General features: G+C 39.9%; 1 protein-coding gene across 2 annotated transcripts; it reads left to right on the top strand.

Annotated features, from left to right (window-relative positions):
- The first annotated feature begins 3,027 nt into the window (after positions 1 to 3,027).
- On the top strand, positions 3,028 to 23,999 carry RCL1 (RNA terminal phosphate cyclase like 1). 2 transcript variants are annotated; one of them, XM_032214415.1, is made up of 9 exons: positions 3,028 to 3,369; positions 11,243 to 11,314; positions 12,676 to 12,851; positions 14,844 to 14,918; positions 15,113 to 15,237; positions 16,791 to 16,916; positions 18,693 to 18,849; positions 20,772 to 20,875; positions 22,756 to 23,999. In XM_032214415.1, exons 1-9 carry the CDS (start codon positions 3,234 to 3,236, stop codon positions 22,904 to 22,906), a joined length of 1,122 nt encoding a protein of 373 aa, XP_032070306.1. In that variant the 5' UTR covers positions 3,028 to 3,233; the 3' UTR covers positions 22,907 to 23,999. The 2 variants fall into 2 exon arrangements, with proteins under 2 accessions (XP_032070306.1, XP_032070308.1); XM_032214417.1 differs by lacking the exons at positions 3,028 to 3,369; positions 11,243 to 11,314 and having other exon boundaries at positions 12,737 to 12,822.
- The last annotated feature ends 1,843 nt before the right edge of the window (positions 24,000 to 25,842 follow it).

Genomic DNA, 25,842 nt, shown 5'->3' with positions numbered 1-25,842 from the left:
CTAAATAAATGGTTGTAAGTTGAGGACTACCTGTAAATAGGAATAAACAAACCATGCCTTAGCACCGGGGTCTCCAACTTTAGCCACTTGAAGACTAGTGGACTTCAATTCCCAGCTTTGCTGGCTGAGGATTTCTGGGAATTGAAGTCCACAAGTCTTCAAGTGGCCAAGGTTGGAGACCCTGCCTTAGTATTATGTGGAAAATGTTAGTCTTTTCCCATTCAAACGATTTTTAATGGAAACAAAATAGAAGAGACTAAGGGAGAAGGTTGTATTATAAGTGGAAGATTATGATGATTTAATAATGATATAATTCTATTTATATAATAGAATCAGAGGCCCCCAGAGTGCTATAATGTCTAGAAAGATCAGAGAGAGAGCCTGGCATCTGGATGGCAAGGAGTGTGCTCCAATTATCTGTAATTCCTTTCCAAAATAGATGATTACACTTAGCCATAATATGATTGGTTTCTTTGGAGCACACAGCATACACTTACCTGCTGTGATTCTTCCAAAACTGAAGGAACAATATTGTCTTTTTAACGGGGAAAAAGAGCAGAAATTTGAAATATACTGCTTATTTCTGCAGGGCACATTAATAGCTAGCTCATCTGGATTTACTCAATCACATTTCTTTGGGACAATACAATGCACTAAGTTAATACATGACTGTCTTATTTACCTTACAATTTTGCCATTAGTAATTTGCTTTCTTTAAAAAAAATTAAATGAAATTTTGCTGAACAGAAATGGATATTCCTGACCAACATCCACTCTCTTAACAGCATCAATTTCTTCCAAATACACAGAATGTACAGAACTAAATTCAATCCTATAAGAACTGTGAGAATAAAACTTTAAGGCTCCCAATGTTCAGACTACAATTCTAACCATATTTACTAATCCATAGTAAGTTCCCACAGACATAAACTGCAAATCTACTATGTTAAAAGTTTGCCTTGCACAGGGAAGCTGATCTGAAGCCAATGCAATGCTGAGTCTGGTAAGCACCCATCAACACCCAGGCCATTGCTATCTAGATCAATTGAAGTTTCTGGGCAATCTTCAAATATAATTACTATAAAAGAGAAAGGTATTTGATAGCACATAATCAATCAAATGGAACTGTGGAATAAAATCTAATAACTTATTAAGGAGGAACTTGAAAAGAGGCTGCCAAAGACCAAGAAAGACAACATAATGGAAATTTGGTGGACGTTGCTAATAAGAATCTAATTGATAAGAGAAGCAGAGAAATGGTAAAATGAAATCAAAGATCTTAAGAATAAACATGAAAAAGAACCCAACCCGAATGGCCATACTTGGAACAGATAATTCCTGAGAAGGTCTGGCCAGATGGTTGCTGTTAACATCAACTGGATAGCACATAATCTAAAACGGAACAGCAAGCTGAGCCTGAGCCTTCCTCATATATGGGTAGTCCTCAACTTACAGCCATTTGCTTAGGGGCTGTCCAAAGTTATAATGGCATTGAACAAAGTGAATTATGACCAGTTTTAACATTTACAACTGTTGCAGCATCTCCATGGTCACATGACCAAAATCCGAACACATGGAAAATAACATGTATTTTTGACAGATGCAATGTGCTGGTTATATGATCACTGTTTGTAACCTTGCCAGCCAGTTTCCGACAAGCAAAGTCAATGGGGGAAGCCAGACTCACATAACAACAGCATGATTCACTTAGCAACTACAGTGGTTTGCTTAACAACTATGGCAAAAGGTGATTAAATGAGCCACAAAACTCAGTTAAACTGTCTCGCTTAGCAACATATATTTAGGGCTTCATTGTGGTTGTAAATTGAGGGCTACCTATAATGCAGCACCTGAAAAAGGATGCAATGGGGAAAGAGGGCTGCGCAATACCAGAGAAGCTCTCAATGGGATATAATCAGAATAGAGGTGCAAGTTCTTCTAGTCCAGCTCCTTGCTCAAGCAGGAGCCAACCATGCCATTTCAGATAGGTGGCTGTCCAGTCTTTTCCTAAAAACTTCCAGTTTGCATACTTAAAAATTTGCATACTATGTTTTAAAAGTTTGCATACTATTCTACGCATGCAAACTTCTATAAAATGCATACAGATAGTGCTCAACGTATGACCCCAATTGAGTCCAAAATTTCATTGCTGCTAAGTGAGAGTTTGTTAAGTGTATTCTGCTGCCCCATTTGACAATCTTTCTTGCTACACAGGTGCTTTTTCAAGAGGCATCCTCCAGAGGACGGAGAATAGCCAAAAATGAAGGCTGAAGTCAGCTGGCCAGCGCGCACATGCGCCCTGGAGTAGACAGGGCAACGCCTTGCGTGCCCTAACAAATGGCTCTGCGTGCTACCTATGGCAAACGTGCCATAGGTTCACCATCACAGCCCTATACCATTTCAGACAGTGTTTTCTTTAAAAATCTCCAGTGATGAAGCCCCCATCACTTCTTGAAGGCAAGCTTCTCCACTGGTTAATGGCCCTCACTGTTAGAAAGTTTCTCCTTAATTCCAGGTTGCTTCTCGCCTTGATTCGTTTCCCTCCATTGTCCTGCCTTCTGGTGCTTTGGAAAATAAGTTGACCCCCCTCTTCTTTGTGGCAGCCCCTCAAATACTGGAATACCGCTATCATGTCACCTATCTAGACCGGACATAGAACCAATCATTTATCAGCTGGCTGACTGGTGCTTGGCCGTCTCCTGTGCATACAGCCTCCTCCCACTCGACGAAAAGATGCTGCTGGCGGCCGTGCAGTCCTTGGGTAGAAAGCGCTCCAAACCAGGGGTCACCATTGGCAGCTTTAAGCCTGGAGGATTTAAAGCTTCAACTCCCCAAAGCTGGCTAGGGAATGCTGGGAGTTGAAGTCCTCCAGGCTAAAGCTGCCAAGGTTGGAGACCGCTGCTCCAAACCCTCCCGCCGTCAGTCCCCTCGCCAAGCCGCCCTCTCTTTCTCCCGTAGCTCCTCCCTCTCCTGCCGAGCCAATCGCCTGGGCGGCGCTCCCGCAGATCCCGCCCCCCTCTCCTTTGACCCCGCCACTGTCTCCGCGTTCCATCTTCCTGTTCCAAACCACGTGGACGCACGCTGGGCACTGCGGGGCAAAAACCGTGGCGGCGCTGGGATCCTAAGCACGGGGCGAGCTTCGGCGTCCGTTGACTTGGACGGCAGCCAGAACCGTTGGCCGTTGGGTGGGAGGGGTGGTGGTGTTTCGGCCAGCGGCACCCGGGCAGTTAACAATGGCGAGCCAGGCTCCTTCGCTCAGCTACGTCGGGAGCAACTTTTTGCGGCAGAGGCTCGTGCTCTCCACGCTGAGCGGCCGGCCGGTGAAAATCCGCAAGATCAGGGCCAAAGATGACAACCCCGGCCTCAGAGGTTGGTTAGTGCGGGGAGCTGCGAGGCCAATCCCTGGGGATAATTTGGGAGGGTTGAGCCTGGTGGGAAGGAGGCGGCCGGGTTGCTGCGAGTGCCTGTTGGAGGCTCGCCCGCTGAAAGGAGACTGGCGGGTGGATTGAATTCCCGTGGAGGCGAAGGTGGCTAGATGCGCAAAAGACGGAGCCGTGACTCTTTGGTTTTTACCCGCGGTAGCCTGGGAGAAGAGCCCGGGTTAATCAGGCTGTGGATGGAAGAGTCTGTGGAATCCGCAAGATTGTGTGCTGGTTTGAAAAAAAAAGCTCGGTTCGATCCACTGGGTTAGCGATCTGCTTAAAAGACCATGGAGCGGGATGTGCTAGTCCCACCCTACCAATGCTTAGGCACCATGTCTCGGTTCATGCACCAGCTTTTAAAGATAAAAAGGTAAAGGTCCCACTCGCACATATGTGCTAGTCATTCCCAACTCTAGAGGGAGCTCATCTCCCTTTCAAAGCTGAAGTGCCAGCGCTGTCCTAAGACGTGGTCATGTGGCTGACATAACTAAACACTGAAAGCACATGGAACACTGTTATCTTCCCACCAGAGGTGGTCCCTAGTTTTCTACTTGCATTTTTTACATATTTTCGAACTGCTAGGTTGGCAGAAGCTGGGACAAGTAACGGGAGCTCACTCCGTTACGTGGCGCTAGGGATTCGAACTGCCGACCTTTCTGATCGACAAGTTCAACTGCAACAAGAAAGGTGCTAAAATGGTCCAAAACTCACTTAACAAATCTCTCACTGAGAAATTATTGTTGTATGATGAGGACCACCTGTAGAATATGGCAATGGCTCTTTCAACCCTTCCTTGAACCATCTGTGCAGCAGCAGGCCATATCTGAGTGAGATGTTCCTAAGACAACAACTTGCTCAAAATTAATACACTGAATCAGACAAGCTAATTAAGGAAATCCTTTGGTAATAGATACAATACACAGTCACTTAAAGGAGCTGTAACTTTCCCCTGCTCCATTCCTCCCTAAGAATAGAAGGTAATATTACTTGTTCTCAGAATGCTGTTTTTTACTGTCCGTATTTAATGCTAAACCAAATACTCTCAAACCGTGCTTTGTTAACTAAGCTGTAATGTTAAAGTCACACATATTACCAAACCATACATAAACCATAACTTAGTGTGATAGTGTGACTGAATCTGTTGGGCACATTGTGGTATTTGGGTTAAGAACACGGGGTTGCAGGATTTCATAAAAGAGGTTTTTCTATCCAGCTGGTTAGGGCATACAGCTCAGACATTCAGAATTCAAAAAGAATTATTCCACAAATGACTGGAACTCTTCCATTAATTAATCATTCTCTACATTGCCTCATGCGATGAAAAATATGGCATATAATTTTTTTGCATAAGATATTCAGTGCAATTATACTTGCGTTCTTGGACATTAGTTCCATTCTATTGGGAATTATTCCTTTGTTATTATGTGTGGTGTTGCAGCCAAAATTTGTTCCACTTGCAAATGTTTCTTATTAAATTGTAAACCAGTTAATTCCTAAGGTTAGAGCTAGACCAATTTTAAAATGTTTTGGTAGGAATCCATTCCTGATGTTATATTTTTAAAAGCTTGGTTACATAATTTTCTAGAACCGTGATGGTGAACCTATGGCACACGTGCCAGAGGTGGCACGCAGAGCCCTTGGTGGGCACGTGTGCTGTTGCCAGCTGCTCTTCTGGTTTCTGGAAGACGTATGCATATCATCCGGGTGGTCTTCACACGTGCCAGAGCACTGGAAACCTGAAGACTAGGTGGCTGGCGCATGCATGAGCACCGGCCAGCTGGTCTTCAGGTTTCTTTGACATGCGTGCACGCATTCTGGTTTGGGCATTAGTGCTGAAAAGGTTCACAATCACTGTTGCAGTGTCCTTCTAAATTTTGCACCTATTAGATAGGCTGATATTTTACTTCATCAGTTGCTTCTACAATCACTTTGTTGGTTGATTGCTTTGTCATGATCTGAAGAATATAGTTCTCAGTGACTTGGTTAATTGATGGAGGTCCAAACACTCCAGTACTATGTTCTGAATACATAGCAGTTAGTTAGTTCTGAAATGTATTTCCTTGCTCTTTAGTTATCTCCCTTTTTACATCACTACTTTGTAACACTGGTAGGCAACTTTATCAGCCTAAAAGCCCACATCTGCTGCTGGATCAGGAGTTGTGTGTGCATGCAAACATAACTGCCTTAACTACTGGAAAAAAGAGGATGATTCATCTTTTCTTCCGCTGATCATTCTCCAGATTTGCATTCTTCCTGTTACTATTGTTTATTAAGAAAGTAAGAGCTTTTATTGGGCTGGAGAATATCCAACATTGGCAGTGATAGCTTTTCTAACCTAATTGAGATTTACAACTAGAGTAGACTAACGATTGATTGTCAAATTGCCAGGAGGAGTAAATGATAGAGATTACCTGGGGCTGCCCAGTGCTTGGCATGACGAATGGGAGACCTCTGAATTCAAATTTATAAGAAGTGACACTTTGGCAAGTTGATACGTCTTAAATCTAACCTACCGACTGGACTTGGGAATGAAATGAATCCGTTCAGGCAGAACTTCCTAGTGGAAAGCAGGAATATAAACATAAACACATTTTAATAGAAAAATACAAAAACTTATTCTGTCTGAGGGTTGCATTTCATCTTTTTTGTGCCTGAGTCACAGTCCTGGAATTAAGTGGGTTCAAGAGAAAAGGTGGATGAGACTAAGGAAAAGGATTTGGATCTCATTTATATTCAATAGCAATAGCACTTAGACTTATATACCGTTTTACAGTGCTTTTCAGTCCTCTCTTAAGTTCTTTACAGAGTCAGCATATTGCCCCCAACAATCTGGATCCTCATTTTACCCACCTCAGAAAGATGGAAGGCTGAGTCAATTTCGAGCCTGGTGAGAGTTGAACTGCCAAATTGAAGTTAGACGGCAGTCAGCAAAAGATTTAAATGATAAAATTTGTGTCATTTGAAGAGAAATCAGGGTATTAACTGCAACTAATATTATACTCAATTATTTAACAATTGTGCCCCTTCTATCATATTTCCATTGCAATTTGACAGTATTTGGACAGCAGCTAATCGCACCCAAACCTCTTTTGATGAGCCTTGTTGGCCTGGAACTCCCAAATTCCACACCTTTCCCTCCCAACCCTTTCCCTATTAGCATCCTATTTTTCTTTCTTTATTGGCTTTATGTTAGTAGTTGTCATTCACCATTTCTGTAAAACATTTTCTGCTTGCATGCCTGTGGAATAAATTATCAGGGACCCCAAAACAGCTAGTGCAAAGTGTGAGCTAAGACGTTGGCACTCAAAATCTACTCACAAGCTACATGAAGTGTTTGTGGGAGCCAATTTAGAAAACATTGACTGTTTGAAAATATATAGCCTCCTGATGTTTGGAAGAAAATGGATAGAAGCAAATAGGGAAATTCCTACTGTGCCTGACTTTTGCTTGCTGTGTGATACCTCTGTCCCCCATGTGTCTGGCCTAGTTTTTCCATCCCAAATCAAACTGGGAAAACATTTTAACTGCATTTCCTTATTAATCCTTTATTGACAATTCTCTGCTTCTTTGTTTTCCATTGCAGCATGCTTTCTCTTCAGTCTTTGTTCTCACGAACGTTTCTCTGAATACAGGTAATCCTCGACTTACAACAGTTTGTTTAGTGGCCATTCAAAGTTACAATGGGACTGAAAAATGTGAGTTATGACCATTTTTCACAGTTATGACCTTTGCAGCATTCCCATGGTCACATGATCAAAATTCAGATGCTTGGCAAATGGTTGATATTTATGACCGTCGTTCTGTCCAAGGATAATGCAGTTATCTTTTGCGACCTTCTGACAAGCAAAGTCAATGGAGAAGCCAGATTCACTTAACAACCGGATGACTAACTTATCAACTGCAGTGAGTCACTTAACAACTATGACAAGAAAGGTCATAAAATGGAGCAAAACCCACTTAAAAAGTCTCACTTGACAACATAAATTTTGGTCTCAGTTGTGGTCATAAGTCAATACTACCTGTATTGCTTTCTGTTAATTCAGCCTTTTTCCTGGCCCAAATGTCTTTCTTTTAATCCCCTGTTTTTGCAACCACAGCTCCCTTATTCTGTTATCCTGCCCCCCACCCCTGCACAGCCACCATTTTTTCCTTTAGAGGAGATATCCATATAGTTCTTTACTTATGATAAGAATTGAGTCCAGCTGTTCTGAAATGAAGAATACAGTTGTGAAGTGAATTTTGCCCCATTTTACCACTTTTCTTGCCATAGTGGTTAAGTGAAACACTGTGGTTGTTAAGTTAATAGTACGGTTGTAAAGTGAATCTGGCTTCTCCCTCTGACTTTGCTTGTCAGAAGGTTGCAAAAGATGATCACCTGAGCCCAGAACATTGCAACCTTCATAAATGTGAGCCGATTATCAGGGGTCCAAATTTTGATCACGTGGCAGTGGGGGATACTGCAGCGATTGTAAGCGTGAAAAACAGTCTTAAGTCCCTTTTTTCCAATTCTGTTGTAACTTTGAACTGTCACGAAACAAATGGTTGTAAATCAAGGACTACCTGTATTCTTTTCCATCCCATAATGACTACTGGCATTTCTTTCGTTCCTCCCTTTTTTCCTCTTGTCCTCTCTGATAGTCTCATTGCATTCTCTTACATGTTCCCCTGATATTTTTTTCTTCCTTAAATTCATGATTCAATACAATCAGAAATCCTGCTTGCCCTCTCCGTTTTGGGGGTGGTCGTACTCCAATCATGCTACTTTCATTTTCCTATCCTGGGAGCACCTGGGATGGCACTGAAGCTGACAGCAGCGTCTGAAAACTGGTGACAACGCCACTAGGGACCTTCAAGTCAGTGGAAGAGCAGTGGGGATATTTCAGATGGGCTCTTTGACGGCTTTTCTAATGCCAACAGAAGGGTGAAAGAGCTGTAATCCCTAGATATTTGCACATGCAGACATCCCTCCTACAACTGGGAAAACTTATTGCCCTTATTCTGTGGAAAGGAAATCACTTAACACTTAATGAGTCCTCCGGCTGGATGGAAGATGACTCAGACTTGCTTCTTTACCAGCTGAGTATAAAACCTGAAATTCAAAGTGTTTTTTTCCCCTCCATATTCCTAATTGTGGAATAAGAGAGAACATTTTTTCTCCTACCAGTACTCCAGATAACAAAACAGGGCATAACTATGGCAATATAAACTACAAATTATAATTACCCAAGAATCTGATGCAAATTAACCATCAGCCATTCCAGAGCAGCTAATTATGGAAATCAATTGTGTAACAACTGTTTATCACCAAAATGTACCATTTCTTTTTTTAAATAAGTTACTATTTCTTCCACACAACTTCTTTATTAGCAGAAATTTTAATTACTATTAAGCCAAGTGACTTACTGGAAAGAAAGAAAATTAAGGGTGTCGATATATGCACACTCCAAATTTATGAATATTCTTCAAAATAAGACTCAGCAGTAGAAAGCCCATTTAGATGTAGAGAGAGAGAGATAGATTGGGTTTTCGGACTATTTATAAAAGCCTGTCATCTCTCTCCTGTTATCTGGTGGTCAATTTCTAAACCTTCAGAAAATAAATCAAAAGAACATGAGCATTTACAACAGCAATGAATTTTCCAAAATAATTTATATATAATAACCTTTATCTTCCCTTCCCCAAAACCTGTATAGTGCATGACCCACATCATAGGAAGTGATGTTGCATTTTAGCATTTGTCTTGGGCCACATATAAAATATATAATATATCAATACCAATAATTAAGAGTGATACAGTAGCTTAGTGACTAAGATGCTGAGCTTGTCAATCGAAAGGTCAGCGGTTCGAATCCCTAGTGCCATGTAACGGGGTGAGCTCCCATTACTTGTCCCAGCTTCTGCCAACCTAGCAGTTTGAAAGCATGTAAAAATGCAAGTAGAAAAATAGGGACCACCTTTGGTGAGAAGGTAATAGTGTTCCGTGCGCATTCAGTGTTTAGTCATGCCAGCCACGTGACCATGGAGACGTCTTCGGACAGAGCTGGCTCTTTGGCTTTGAAACAGAGATGAGCATTGCCCACTAGAGTCAGGAACGACTAGCACATATGTGCGAGGGGAACCTTTACCTTTACCGATAAATAACTAAACTCACTCTATTATTCTCTAAAGAAACAGATTAGTGGCCTACAGAACAATTACTTTTTATTGGCGTATGTGCAGATGTAGAGTAGTTAAAGGATGTTTTAAATGAAGTATTGCCATTCTACAATTTTACAATGGCAAACAATCAAATGTAAGACCGAGACTGCATTCTGGGTACTTGTTCTCTGGTGTTTTTTCTTGTTGCAAAAACAGGATTGTAGAAAGAGAGGCATACCCATTCTAGGACCCAGTGCCTTTCCTGGAATGAGTGGACTCCAAAATGTGAGTCTCAATGTTATAATGCAGGGATCTCCAACCTTGGCAACTTTAAGACTTGTGGGCTTTAACTCCCAGAATTCTTCAGCCAGCTTTGAGGAATTCTGGGAGTTGAAGTCCACAAGTCTTAAAGTTGCCAAGGTTGGAGACCCCTGCATTGTAACATTGAGACTCACACTTTGGAGACCCCTATTATAAGGGGATTTTAATGAGCGAAGCCTTTTTGAAACCATGTATTTAAAAAGGCCCTTGACTTGACATGCCCTGCGAAGACTTTAGCGCTTCAATCACTAAAGCTTCACTCTTCTGCCTTAAGAGGTTAACACCAAAGTCCTGAGTCCATTTGAAAGTCAATATGATTGATCACACTGAGTTCAATTAATTTATGATTGAATAAGTCACGAAATACACTATAGTGCCAAAAGTATTTGCTCACAATTGAATCTGATTATGTGAATGGGTGAGCGAATACTTTTGGCAATATAGTGTAGATAATGGAATGAGAGGAGTACCAAATTGTATTGGATATTGTATATCCAGTTTCGGGCTATTAGAACTGCATTGATATCGGCTTCTCAAATTTATTTCTTAAAGGAAGATGGTGAGTTTGCTTTTTCACTACTGTAAGGTATAAATCCAAATCTTAACAGGTGAGAAAAAATGAGGACAGCAGGAATGAAAGCGAAAAGATTTGGAACTAGAATATAAGCAATTAACAAATTTTGCTTATTTGGTGGTCTTATGTTGTTCCAATATTTTCGGTTACAATGGTTTCATGGGTCTCTTTACATTATCTTTCTAAGTAAACCCAAGCACAAAAGCATGATGATTGTCCATCACTGCACTGACTGACCCTTTCCTTCCAGAACCTTCTGACGTTTCATTACAAAAGTGATAGATTTCACTGACATTATTTTTCCCCCTTTTTCCCAAAATAAGGAACAAGAGTTAGAGGTGTCTGATAGATAAATTACTTTTATTTCATTCTTTAATTTCATCTTCTTCTTTTAAAAAAAAAAAGCCGGAAATTGGCTAAATAGAAAAATGAAACTGGGTTAGAACAATAGTGCATATTTTATTTTGCAACATTGGGAAGTGCAGTCCAACTGAAACCTTTGAATACTTGCTTGGAGAAAAGGTTTGTTGTGCGACTGTATGCATAGAATGGCAAATAGGAGATTTTTGGAGGGAAAATAATCTTTCTTACTGATTATTTCTATCATAAAATCAGAGTAGTTTTTACTCATTTTGTCTATTTTAATCACATGATTAACAATTTTAACTATTTTAACTGTAATATGACCACAATGACATGCTGTTTGATTTGTGAAGATTGCTCTAAAGATTCTTGGAATTGCTGATGAATACTAGCAATCTAATCTGATGTGTGCTTCTCTTGACAGATTTTGAGGCAAACTTTCTCAGACTGATTGACAAGATAACCAATGGTTCTAGGATTGAAATAAACCAAACAGGTAATTATTTTATGTTTAGTGCTATTGGCATGAATGAAGCTCCAGTCTTTGGAGCTGGTGATATATTTGGAACTTCAGAGAAGATAATCAGTTAAAAGCACTATTTTACTAATATGTTATCTGTCCTTCCTTTTATCCTACCCCTGTTTTGATGGGCATCTTACTTCCTTCTACTTCTCAACTATGTCCTTTTTCTAGGCAATTGGATCTGTGGCCAGACTAAGCATTATATTGCAACTGCCCATCATTAAAAGGGTCCACTTAGGCTAGCTTCCATTTTTTTAAAAAATTAAAGCAACATAATGAGAGATGGCTCATGGAACTTGGTGGCTGCTAAGGGAGGTGCCCATAGTCATATTTGTGTCATCATGTACCACGCTGGGAGCCTAACTTTGCAGAGCACACATGAAAAGTTACACTTTTCAATAACAAAGTAGATATGGGAGGAAATATAGAATTGATACAGTGGATGAAAAAATAGTGAGTATGTCAGTTGCAAGTGATTAAGTTTGTGGATTTAGAGATCTGGGAAAGGGAATGGGTATTTTCTTTTTTTATTATTATTATTCATTTTTGTTATATTTATATAACAATTATATATAACATTTGCAAAGTAAAAACAATACAAAATTAAGGAAAAGCAAAAGTAAAGTTAAAAAATGAAAAGTAAATAGAAAAGAAACAAAAGAGAAAGGGGAAACAAAGAAAAATGTAAAGAAGTGACTTCCAATCTTCTTTGCAGCACTTAGAAATGCATTTGTACTTCATACTCTCTCTCTAGGGTTACATTGTGACTCCCTTCTTTCCACGTTCTACCCTTTGTAATAACCGAGCCCCTAAATCAAAAGTTTATTTTTTTGTACTGTCAGCAAAAGGTCCATAAAATGTTTCCAGTCACTAACAAATATAGTTATTATCTTTTTCCTAATGAAGCAAATCAATTTTGCCATTTCTGTAAATTACATCTACTGAGAGAGTATGTATTTTCTTGTTTTCTAAGGCTTTCTTTTATTTGTAATTATGTGTAGATTCACTTACAGGACAGTGCAAGTTGTGGATGTGATTTTGTGTGAGTGAGAAAGAGAGAGGGAGAGGGAGGGAGAGAAGGGGGCGGGGAGAGAGAGACCCCTAACACTTCCTTTCTGTGCATTTTCCCATTCCTGACCTTTATTTTCTTTCCCACCCATTGCTATAGTCATGGTTGCATAGTGAGAATTAACTATCACAAAGCTCTTCTGTAGGTTCGTAGAATCATTTGTGCGTATGATAGAGATTAATTGACAGGCAAGGTATATGTGTTGCTTTTTGTCTCTAATGAACAGTTTTTACAATAACATTTCTGTTGGTTTTTTTTTTAACAGGTACAACTTTGTACTACCAGCCTGGTCTGCTCCACGGAGGTTCACTAGAACATGATTGCAGCGAAAATCGTAGTATTGGATATTATCTAGAGAGTCTTCTCTGCTTAGCCCCATTCATGAAACATGCACTAAGAATTGTCCTCAGAGGTATAACCAATGATCAGATAGATCCATCAGTAAGTTGAAGGTCTACCAATTCATCTTTTCCTATTCCTAACACAGTGCTTTCACAGAATTGTGAAAGGGGATGGGATAGAGTCAGGGGTATCCTGTAGGAGTGTCTTTGTGTGTGTGTCAAAGTACCATGCATCCACACTATAGGTAGTTTTCAACTTACAACCATTTGTTTAGCAGCCATTCAAAGTTACACTGGGCCTGAAAAAAGTGATTTATAATTGATCCTCACATTTACGACTGGCGCAGCGCCCCCACTCTCATGTGATCAGAATTCAGACACTTGACAGTCTGCTTGATGATTGCATCATCCTTGGATCTTGTGATCACAATTTGTGATCTTCCCAGCCAGCTTCTGAAGACAAACAAAGCCAATGGGGGAAGCTGGATTTGCTTAATGAATTCATGATTCACTTAATAACTGCGGTGATTTGCTTCACAATCATGACCAAAAAAAAGCCATAACTCAGGCATGAATCACTAAACAACTAGTGGAAATGATGGTCCCAATGGTAATCATAAATCAAGGACTACTTGCACTGAAGTCCCATCTCATTTTACATGCAATGTGACCCACATAGAAAAATTGACTTCATTGATTCCACAGAGACAAACTTCTTGAATATGTTGTTCCCCTGTGGAATTCCCTTATGAAATCCCTACCTGCAAATGAGGATTTGGGCATTAAAGAAAGAGAGGAAGCATACTATAAACTGCTACAGTGCTCCATCCAAGGCATAGAGAAGCCCATAGAAGAAAGACAGATAAGCCATAGATAAGGAGCCATGTGGGATTTTTTTATGTGATGGCTCCCAAGAACAAAGTGAGATTTCTTCACCTGCTCGGACTTATTTATGTTTTAATTATTGCAGATTATTTTTTTGTCTTCCCTTATAATGTAACTTATATAGAAAAAGTCTGCACACGGGTGGCCTTGGGGTCAGGATGCAATATTATGTGGCTCTCCTTTTAAAGGTGAATGGCAGTAAGTCTTGAGGAAAAACAGCATTTTAAGGAGACTCCCTGAGTACTTTGCTTGCCCTAGTCAGCTCACGTATACTCCGCATTGGTCCTTATAAGTTGATCTTGACCAACAGAAACATAACTGAAAAGGCAATCCATTTTCAGGATTCCATGTATGTATTTGGATAACTATTCACCAATAGCTTAATGAATCTACAAGTCTACAAATGCAAGCCAGGGAAAGACATGTACAGGTTCTGAGACTCTCCAGAACCATCTGAATAGTATCTGCACTTTTATCCTTTCTTACATTTCGGATAAAACAGATGAGAAGGAGAGAAGCGGTGCGAACTATATCCCTCTCCTTTTAAACCGTTTATAAAAGTGGATGAGGACCAACTACCATACATTTTCCTTTTTGGCCAGTTGGCTCCCCTTTCCAATATTGGCTTGGTTAGCTGTTTGTGCAGAGTGGAGTGCTCAGTGTTGTTGGATGACATGTAACTTAATGACTGTAACTTAATGCTAAAATATTATCCCCACTGACTTGCCCTTTCAGTGTTGGTGGGAAGAATTGTCCAAGGAACTGCTCAGGACAAAACAGTGCTCCTAACAACATGGCAGGGCAAGCCACTACTATATAAACAGTTAGCAAACCCCACTCCCTCTTAGCACTGATGATGTTACCTAACTGGGTAATGAAATGCCTGCAAGAAAACTACCAAGCTCAGGGAGCAGCAAAGACTATACATTATATGAATGTGCTGCAAGAATAACTTTACTTTCTTTCATAGAACTGCTTTCCTAGAAACAGTGGACTATGGGTGGCATTCAGTGCCTGTGAAACAAGAATGGATTAGTAGCTAATTTATGCATCAGGATTTATAGGTTGCTAACATGTGATCTTGTCTTTTTTAAATTGTCAGTTAATATGCAAACTTTTTTTTCATAATGGACTTTTAATTTCTTGTTGCTTCAATATTAAAAGTGTTCTCATTTAATAAAAAAAAGTTTTGTAATGAATCTTTCAGGTGGATGTTCTGAAGGCAACTGCTCTACCTTTGTTGAAAAGATTTGGAATTGATGGTGAAGAATTAGAATTGAAGGTAATAATTTGCTATTGGTCAGAATGTCACTGCACTTAAACGCCCTTATAAAATAAATTTATGAGTTCATATTTGTCCATATTATTGGTGGCCCCATCTTCTTCTTCATTTTGGCAGCTGCATTAATTCATTAGAATCTTATCAAACCTTGGATTTTTGACAGATAACCAAGGTTCTTTTTTTATTGTTTTCAGATAATAAGGCGGGGTATGCCCCCCAAAGGAGGAGGGGAAGTGATCTTCGCTTGTCCTGTGAAGAAAGTATTAAAACCTATTCAATACATTGACCCTGGAAAAATTAAGCGTATCAGAGGTATGGCGTATCCTTCTTTGAACGTATCTGAATAGAATTCTAGACCGTGCTCTTCATTTCAAAGATTGAGTTTTTAGTTCTATATCCACTTAATGCAGACATGTCTAACCTGCGGCCCATGGCTAGGATGCAACCCTACAATATTGTAATAAAAATACAAAAAAAAGAGAAGTTCATTATTTATATATATTAACTATATTATATATTTTATATGTGGCCCAAGACAATTCCTACTCACTCAGTGTGACCTAGGCAGCCCAAAAGTTGGAATGCCTGACTTAACATGTAAGTAATCCTTGTTAAGATCAATTACTGAGTTCACATGTCACATTGGGTCAATATAGTGTGATCGGTTAAGGTGTTACCCTGGAACTCACTGGCTGAGTTTGGGTCAATCTTCTCTTTGGGTTGCTGATATGGGGGAATAGACTTAGGGAAGGAATTAAGCTTCCCAGAAAAGATGGAATAAAAACACAATTGATATAATGTGATTCGCTCTGTTTTAGCTTATTGTGTTATATGAGCCCAACCTATGCTTTGTAAGAGCCATGATTTATGGCTTAGCATATTATGCAGGTTCAACCAATTGTAGTTTATACAATTAAGCAAATGATAAGTTAGAGCAGAATGCTTTGCAGTATTAGATATGACTCTGCGCATGATGGATGTGAAGTACAGGAACATCAATAACTGAGCTGTGAATAAATAGCCTGAACTTACTAGCATTCACTTTCACAACATACAGTGAGCAGGTGGAATTCAGATGGGTCAGTTACAATATTTTTCCTCAGCTGTGGAACAAAGTCCTAAAACAGTGCTAGACCATGTAAGCATTTAATTCCTCTTGAGTCCATTCATATCTAAATCCCTTGTTTAATTGGATTGATATCAGTAAATTAACTATGGCTGAGCTATTTTACTGGTATCCGTTACTAATAAAAAACAATGAGAGAGCATGACAAAATAATAAAGGGATAATCCAGTTATGAACTCACCAGAGAAGAATGCATGATGATAGAGTACAGTACTTTATTAGTTATATACAGTAGATTCCTGTGTGATCTTCATTCTTCCAACTTTATCTCTCACAAATAATGACTATACTGGAGCTAAGTTCAAGTATTATTTGCAGGGGATGGGGTGGTTTCTGATTTTTGGTGGTTGTTGTTAACATTAAATTATTGGTTAACATTAGGTCACAACATTAAATCCAGGTGAGAAGTTGCCACCACTTTTTCCATGTTGAGTTGGCTGCTTTGAAGTTGATAATTTGTCTGGAGTTCAGTATTACATCACTCCACAGGGTTAATATCATAGTCAATGGATTTGGTATGAACTTTGGAACCAGAAAAAGCATTGGTATAACTAGTACATGCATAGTTTAGTTTACAATTTGCATTCTCTGTTTGGCTTTTCCTGGTTGCAAAATATTCAAATGTGTACTGTGCATAAATGTGCATGTATTCATGAAGGAAATGCACCAGAAGCCCTCTTCTGGTACTTTACCCTTTTTTTGTTTTCGAATGTATTCAGAAATATTTCCTTACCTTCCTAAACCAGCTATTCGGTTAGGGTGTCCCCCCAGATAGCAAACCGAATGGTGGATTCTGCAAGGAGCATCTTGAACAAATTCCTGCCAGATATCTACATTCATACAGATCATATGAAAGGGACCAGCTCTGGAAAGTAAGTTTTCAGATAATTCTTTTGAAGGTATATATTATGGCTTCAGAGATTTTCTTGCAATCACAATACCATCTAATAGTATCTATTGCTATTAAGGGCTATCAGCAGTACAATCTAGGAATTCTTTGTGGATGCCAAAGGGGATCTTAATGTAGGCCACAGGTGGCTTATTCCTATTGTAGTCAATTTTTAATTACTTACCTGTTCTGACCCCCTCATCTGTCCAGTAACAAATGCCGAGACAAGCTTAACTGGAATTTCACAGCACTTTAATTAACATGAAACATAAACTTCGGTGGCTGAAAGCCCAAGCATAAACAAACAGATAAGAACCTTGGCAGCAACTCAGACTTCGACATAGACAGATAACAGCTTCTCCAGCGTTATGAATGGAGTTGAATCCTGCAAATCAGACTCCTCCCCGAGTCCCTCCTTAAATACAATCTTGAGAGGAGCCTAATTACAACCAGCTGAGTCCAATTATCTTTTGTAACTGCGTAGCTGTTTTCTCTGTCAATCTGCCTGGTGTTGCCGGGCATCCAGAACCACCTCCCTTGTCTCCTCGTCACTACTCCAAGGCCTGACGTTGTGAGCACACTCCCTTCTGCTCTCACCGCTGCTCCATGCCTCAGGCGCCTCCTGGTGGCTAACCAGCCTCTCTGCGCCCTGCTCGGAGTCGGAACCCTGTCCAGGGTCCTCCACCTCTTCCAGAGCTGACTCATAAGGTCCCTCACTGTCGGAGTCTGGTTGCAGCTCCAACGGCTCCTGCTGGGCCACAACACTTACCCATTAGGTCATATAGCCTCATTTTGGAATAACTATCTAGGTGTTAGCTCTGGCCAGCCCAGAGGCCCGGAGCTGCCATTCAGGGGAGAAAATCGGGCCAGCTGCCAAGACTCACCAGATTTTCCTCCTCCACAAGCAGTCCAGCTGAGACATCTACAAAGCTCTTGATAACTGACTGAAAACATTCCATGATTAATTGCTGGGTGATTTTCATTCTGTGTCACAAGGTGATGGGTGTGCCCACGGTTTATCCTAATTACCAAGTAACTGTAAAAGGTGGTGGGGAGCACCGGGTGGCTGCTCTGACAATTTATTCATTGCCTTAGTGCTTTGTTAGTCAGTTCATGCTGGAGGAAGAAGATAAACTGCATTTTCTAGCCGTCTCTGTGTTTGGCTGTTTTCATTAACCCTTCGGAACCTGACACTAGGATAACCTCTTTGGAGAAAGAGCTTGCCCTCTCTTTCTTGAACCTCCTGGCAAGCTATCTCCCATCTTTCTGACATCTTAGAAACCTTCTGATTAGAGCTGCTGGCCCCCACCTATTTTCAAAACTTCTAGGAAAGGATTTCCTTTGACTCCTCATTTGCATGTCAACCATTGGGTGGTTGAGCAGGTGCAATGCCCACAGAAGTCTTTGATTTGATCCTGGTTTTAAAGGGTTGAGGTTAGCAGCAGGGACTGATAGATGCCCTTCTTAGACTTCTTGGAAAACTGTTGCTGGTCAGAGTAGAAATTGCTGGCTTAGCCAATTGCTTGACCCAGTGGTAGGCTGTTTGTTATATTCCTCGATAATAAGAAAAATGAATGACATCAAATTTATGGTCGGTGTTTGCATTGGCTATCGTGTATTTTTAAATACTTGTGCCTGATTAAGAAACCACCTTGTCTGTCAAGGTTTGGACACTTATGTCAAAGACTTAAAAGTAAATACATTTTAAAAAAATACCACTTTCCTTTCAGTTTTTCCTCTGCACCCATCTTTCTTTCAGGTCTCCTGGCTTTGGTCTGTCTCTCGTGGCTGAGACTACAAATGGGACTTTCATTAGTGCTGAACTGGCCTCTAATCCCCAGGGCCAGGGTGCTGCTGTACTTCCAGAAGACCTTGGTGTGAACTGTGCAAAGTTACTCCTTGAAGAGATCTACCGAGTAAGTGGCTGATTCTAGGGCTCTAGAATAATTGCTAACCCATCCTCACACCTGGTGCCCTCCATATATGTTGAAATTTGAGCTTCCAGAATTCTGGCCATCCGCACGTGGTGATCCCCAAATATCTGGAAGGCACCAGAGATGGGAAGACTATTTTATAAGCTCACATTCTTTCATGAGTTCTTCCATGCTGGTTAGAAAGTCTGACACCAAACTGGGGAAGCCTGTGCTAATGCCTCCCTCATCATCCTATGCATTTTAGTTCTGGGCATATTTACGCTTATGTAATTTTAGTTATATCATTTTAACTCCTTAATTCTTCCCATATTTTAAGCTTATAAGTAATATAAGCTTTATATTTTCTAGGCGGCGGCAGCAGCAGAGTTGAATATAAAGGTGTTTTTTCCAAATACAACAAATAAAATGCACCTTTGTTTTGGTTAGCAACTGGAAGAGGTCTATAAAGATGGTCCTCGGGTTACAATAGTAATTGGGAGAAGAATTTCCATTGCTAAGCGAGGCAATTGTAAATAGTGATGTCACATGAATTCATCACTAGTGAAGGAAGCCCCTGGAGTCCCGATTAACCAAGTTCCACCAGTCATTGGGCAAGGATCCACTCTATCAAAGTCATTCCTAGCTTGGCCCCTCCCAATTCTGAGCCCTGGTAAGATAAGGAACTGCTCCTCTTGAATTCCTCCAACTTGCTTATTCCACTCCTTCCCTCAAAATCTGCTTCTTTGGCTACCTAGCACAGTGGCACTCCGGCAGCAGTGGCACCAGCAACACTGAAGTCTTCAGCTTTCTCAGCCAGCCATTCCTACCCCAGGCCTCTATTTCAGCCCAAGGAGTACCACCTCAAGTCCTGTGCCGTGAGCAGCCACCACAATGTGCAAGGCCTCAACTGCCACTGCCCTGTCTGCAGTGGGCTATGCTATGCCCAGCTGACTTTCCCTGTTTCCTCGCACTTCTGAAAAGACATGCCCAGCCTGACCCTATGCAAAGCAGCTGCTAGCCAAGCCCATCTCTCTCCAAATTGTGTATATCTTCAGGATGTTTTGACAGTCCTCAGAAGCATTGCAAGAAGGCCATGTGTGATTTGGAGAAGGCTCATGCAGTCTCAGGAAGAAGGCCCAGTATGGCCAGCACCTGCCTTGCAAGGGGCCAGGCCGAGTATGCCTTCTCAATAGCAGAAGATGGTGGAGGTTAGGTGGAGGTGACGGGGCCTATGGAGCACAGGTGGTGGCGGCAGCTAGGAAGTCTAGCCACAGTGTGGGGCTTGAGGTGGCGGCACTGGAACTTGGGTAGGGCCCCCAGATAGGTGGGGCAGCAGACAAATGAGACTGCTGAAGACCCCAGGCCTCTACTTCAGGCCTAACGCTTCTGATGCTGCCACTGCCACCAAGGGAGTGCATGATCCAAGATGGCCAAATGGGCAGAGATGGAAGTTGGGGGGGGAGGGGGGAGAGAGTGTCAAAGTTCCCCTGCAGTTAAGTGTGGGCTGGCTGCCAAGCACCGGAGTTTTGATCGTGTGACTGTGAGGACACTTCAGTTTCTGATTTTTGTTTGTTTTGTATTTCACATGCACCCAGACTGAGATAGGCTCCATGGGACAAGCTGTCCTTCTGAAACAGATTGCCATGTGTCTCCTGTTGCACCATTGCACAGCACTGTGAGATAACAGTGTGTCACAATTTCAATTTTGGGAAGCAGTTGTAGGATTATTTAAAGATATACAGATATCTGATATAATTTTGAATATACTGTTGTGCCATTGGATTTGTGAAAATAATGTGTTTATCTTTTGACTTTTGAAATGTAAGAGCAGAGTTTCCCTGTGCTGTCTCCCAATTTCCTTTTCCCCTTTTATCTATAGTTTGTGGCTACCACAAAGCTTAATGATTAAAGCGTTTCCTTTGCAGGGAGGCTGCGTGGACTCCATAAACCAAAGCCTCATTTTACTTCTTATGACTCTTGGGCAGCAAGATGTCTCCAAAGTCCTTCTAGGACCATTATCACCTTACACGTAAGTTTTCTCATCCACATCCACGACTAATTATTCTTGCTCAGTTTATTAACTGACGTGACAGGAAGCCATTTAATGGCTGCTACTTGGAACAGTTAATGGCTACCAAAAGAACCATTTATGCTAATGTTTAGAACACGCCATACAGTATGTTATTACTGTTTATATGTATAATGCCATCCAATCAATTTCTTATCAGTTCACTGAATCAAGCTAATGAAGCTTGCAGAGGCAGATTGCATTTGCTCATATAGACGCAGACCAACATGAATTATATATGTATGGTAACGTCTTCTTTTGTAAAGTGTCTTACCAGGAGTAACTCCCTGGCTTGCAATTTTGATAGCAATAACATTGAGTAGGAAGTATTTTGAAACAGCAGATGTTCACGTCACAGGTTACAGCATGTTCTAGTCAGTACAGGTAGACTTCAACCTCCAGCAGTTCATTTAGTGAGCATTCAAAGTTACAATGGCACTGAAAAATGTGACTTATGACCATTTTTCACAGTTTTTACATTTTTACTACCTTTGCAGTTATACCCATTATCATGTGATCAAAATTCAGATGCTGGGCAATTGGTTCATATGTATAACAATTGCAATGTCTTAGGGTCATGTGATCACTTCTCACAAACAAATCAATGGAGAAGCCAGGTTCATTTAACAACCAGGTTACTAACTTATCAACTGCAGTGATTCACTTGAAAAACAACTGCAAGAAAGGTCCTAAAATGGGGCGAAACTCATTTAACAAATGTCTCACTTAACAGTAGAAATTTTGGGCTCAATTGTGGTCTTAAGTTGAGGACTACCTGTATTCAGGAGAAACTTGAGATCCATTCTGGTGGATCCGAGAGCCAGTTTGGTGTAGTGGTAAGGACACTGGACTAGATAGAACCAGGGACCCTGTGAGTTTTAGTCCTTCCTTGGGCATAGAAACCAGCTGGGTGACTTTGAGCCAGTCATTTCCCTCATAGCTCAGCTCACCTCACAGGAATTTAGCTAAAGGGAAAATAAGGTGGTAGGAGTAGTATGTATATGTATAAGCTGACTTTTATTTGTAAAATAAATAATAAAGGCAGGATAAAAATTAAATATGCCTTGAATTGTATAAAATAAAAGCAGGGTAGTTATGAGCAGCACAATAATATGAAAATATGGCTGCCAGTTCTTTAGCTGGTGTTGGCCTTCATATGGATCCAGTTTTTCTTCTTACTGCAGTGTGACTATCATATTTCAGTGTACTAGACTGTGAACTGTCCTTTTTCGGTTATCATGGTACCGGTGCTGTATGTATGAAAGGTACAGTACTGTGATAACTGAAGAATGATAGTGCCATCACAATGAGATGGGTTATACTATGATATTACTGCCGTGCATTATTATATGCTTTGGAGAGTCAAGTAGAAGTTTTTGAGGTAAAACAAGGAGAGGAGGAACTTGTATGCCTCATTGATGGATAATAGTCTATTAGTAATATAGGAATGTGCAAACATTCTACATGGCTTAGTCATTAAAAAATTTTTTTAAACTGGTAATAAGCCAACTATTACTGAGTAATATTTTGGAAATGTTAAAATTCCATGCAGATTTTTCTTTTTAAAAATCTCCAAATATTATTCATAAATGCTTTTTAGCTTCATCTGTCTTTTATCTGAATTAATTGGAAACATTACTTCGTAGATATGCAGTTTTGCTCAGCTATGTTTTTTCTAAACTTTTTATAACACTTGACAATGGAAAAATAAGGTATTTTTCAAATAATCGGTAGACATTTTTCATGAACAGGTACTTACTTTTGAAATGCAGATGTTGTTTGTGTTGACTACAGTTTAGAAAGAGATGTATACTTATACTTGTTTTTTCCTTTTCTTTTAGAATTGAATTCCTGCGACATTTGAGAAATTATTTCCAGGTTATGTTTAAAATTGAAACCAAACCGTTTGAAGAAGAACGAAAGGGAGGTGAAAAAGTCTTAATGACCTGTGTTGGCATTGGGTTTTCTAATCTTAGCAAAACAGTAAGATGATCCTTTGCTCATGAATTTCAATTAAAAGGGACAAAAATTAACGTTTCTATTGATATACTTTCATGCACATGTTTTACTCAGGAAGAGTATGTGGATTTTGTGCGACTGACTGTCACTTACTAAAGTAGTAGTTATCGCCATTTTAAACCCTTTGAAAGACAAGTTTGAGACTCCATTATGTACTTAAAGTATATACATTGAAGATTATTTATTGAAGATACTTCTAGACATTTATGATGAGTTGGAAATACAATCTAAATCTCCCTTTTTCCTTTTATTGTAGAAAGAGCATGTGCTAAAATCTTGTTTAAAATCAGATGCAATGATAAACAAATTTGTGCCATACAGTCTTAAAACTGCAATTGAATTTTTCCAAGGAAGCTCTTTAGTATGCATTAAATTATGCTGGATGTTTTGTTATCAGGCTTTTTTCAAAAAAGAAAGTTTTAAAGATGATAGACTGCAAAGCAGCACTCCATGGAGAAGGAAGAACTCTTTTCTATAAATCTTTTTTCTTGACCTTAGGGTGAAGTCTGAACAGAGATTTAGCCTTTTATTCTGAGTAAATGGATGCTAAAATTACTTGTCCCATGTTTTTTCTTAGTCAGATAGAGTGATAGCTTATTGATTTCATGGTATAGCAACTTCAATTTTCTGTATCTGGAAGTAATTCTGAACCAGCAATTGGTTCATGGAAATCTTACCCAAAGGATGGCTGTTTTTCTGCTGAATGTCAAGCAAAATTCTTCTGTATCTCTGAATGATTTGAAACCTGTTTTCTACCTGGAAGATAATTTATCAACTGATTCGTGTATTCTTTTTAATTGTTTATATCAGCTCTCTTTTATTCCTTTTCATCCTTCCTACAATCTCCCACCCTGGAGATTATCTTTCTAAAGAAAAGTTATTTTCTTATACTCTACATATCCTGAAGTATGAATAAAAGCTGAAATTACATCCATATCCCTCACATGTACAAAAATAAAGAACTTGAGACTAAGACAAAATAAAAAATGGGAATAACAAATTTAATACACGTCCTTTGCTATGTTTTTTTACTGTTTCTACAGGAATAAAAGTTTTCTAAATTAAATGTTCTTCTCTTAATGACTTGGACTTTTCCAGTTTCTAGAAAATTCAGGGAGATGGAAAACTCGCACTCGCAACAAACCATATTCCTTGAGCTTCTAATTCTATCTTCTTTTTGAAAAAAAGTAAAACTTTTCAGTCAGCAAAGGGAGGGGTTGGGTGCGGATAGGTAGTCCTCAACCCAGATCCACAATTAATATCAACATTTCCATTGCTAACTAAGATAGCTGTTAAGTGAGTTTTGCCCATTTTACAATCTTTCTTGCCACAATTAAGTGAATCACTGCAATTGTTAAGGGAATCCAACTTCCTCATTGACTCTGCTTGTCAGTCACAAAAGCTGATCACATGACCTTGGGATACTGCAACCATTAGTTGCCAAGTGTCTGAATCCATGAGGATGCTTCAGCAGTTAAAAGTGGAAAAAAGTGAGGGAGGAACCAACATCGCAACGATATGGACATGCGGTCTTGAACGATACGGATGTGTGGTCTCGGTGCCCCGAGACCGCTGCCGATATTTTTGCCACTGGATGGCCCAATCGGACCTAAACTGTCCCGTAGAGATGGTGAACAGGAAGAATATGTCTTGCTGATCTCAGGGACACCGCAAAGTCCCTGATCGATCCAAGAGAAGTTCTTCAAGCCAGCGACGAAAAGTCCAGCCTCAGGCTGATGAAGGTGGGACAGCTCCGGAACGAAAGCGGAAAAAGAAAGTGTGTCCATCTGGTAAGGAAACTTTACTGTTTTGAGAAAGATTGCCCAATTTTTTTAAGTTAAATTAAATCTAAAAGCAGAAGAAAACAAGCGGTGAAATTAACCTATATTGGATTGCTTTGGATAGTGTGTTTTCTTTGTAATTCTTTTTTGTGGATTGAAGTGCTCACAACTTTTTTTTTCTTTTTAAAGAGAACAGATCAGTTTTTCTTCTATTATTTTTATTTTTTACTCTATGGATTAAAATCTTTATTTCAACAAGGACTTTTATTTCTTGCTATTAATTCCATTTAAGAACTTTGTTTCTTTTAAGTTTGAAATAACATTAGAGAGAGGGAAACAATACTGCCACGTGGAGGCTGGAGGCTTGAGTTTTTGAAACAATGCACTTTTCCTTTTGATCTCACTGACTTTGTATCTTGAGGCTTTGCAACTTGTTTATAGAAAGGGATAAGAAGCAAGGGCACGAACTGTTTATACAGGTGCACTTTGAGAGTCTTACTGGCAGTGAGGGAGAAAAAGAAACAGAACCTTCTTTTTTGAAGATCATAAATGAATTTGCATTTAAGCTAATTTAATATAAGAAGCCTTGAAAGCCAGAGTGGCAGTATCAACCAGCTTGCCAAAATGGCACAATATTCAAAAGAAACATTAACTTTGCAAAACATCCTGGCCGGAATTCAAAATTTATTAGAAATAACAGAGAGAATTGAGAAGAAGATGGAAAAAATAGAGTTTATAACAGCAAAAAATGATGGGGTCAGAGTCCCAAAAATTGAAGGGGAAAATCATTACAAAGACAAGACAACTGATTACTTTACCAATGGAGTGAACGTGGTTGAAAATGGGAAAAGGGGAGTATGGAAAAGGGAATTAGATTGACAGGAACTTTACCCCGGATTTCAAGGCATGGAAGAATAAAAAAGAGAAAAAACAATGGATTTAAGGAGAGAAAACTTCTCAGAAGCACAATTGACAACCAAAGATAAGCTGATTAAAATAGCAGATGGAGGGCATCAAGATTACTTAAGTGATGCTACAAGCAACAAGGTGCGGAGAGAAGTCCTCAAAATTTTTATGAAGGAAATAAATAGATCAATTCCAGAAATGACAAAAGAAATAAGACTGTAT

This window comes from Thamnophis elegans, chromosome 3 (genome assembly GCF_009769535.1).
Source record: "Thamnophis elegans isolate rThaEle1 chromosome 3, rThaEle1.pri, whole genome shotgun sequence".
NCBI lineage: Eukaryota > Metazoa > Chordata > Lepidosauria > Squamata > Colubridae > Thamnophis > Thamnophis elegans.
Note: the sequence above shows the minus strand (reverse complement) of the source record. Positions and strands in the feature narration are given on the sequence as shown.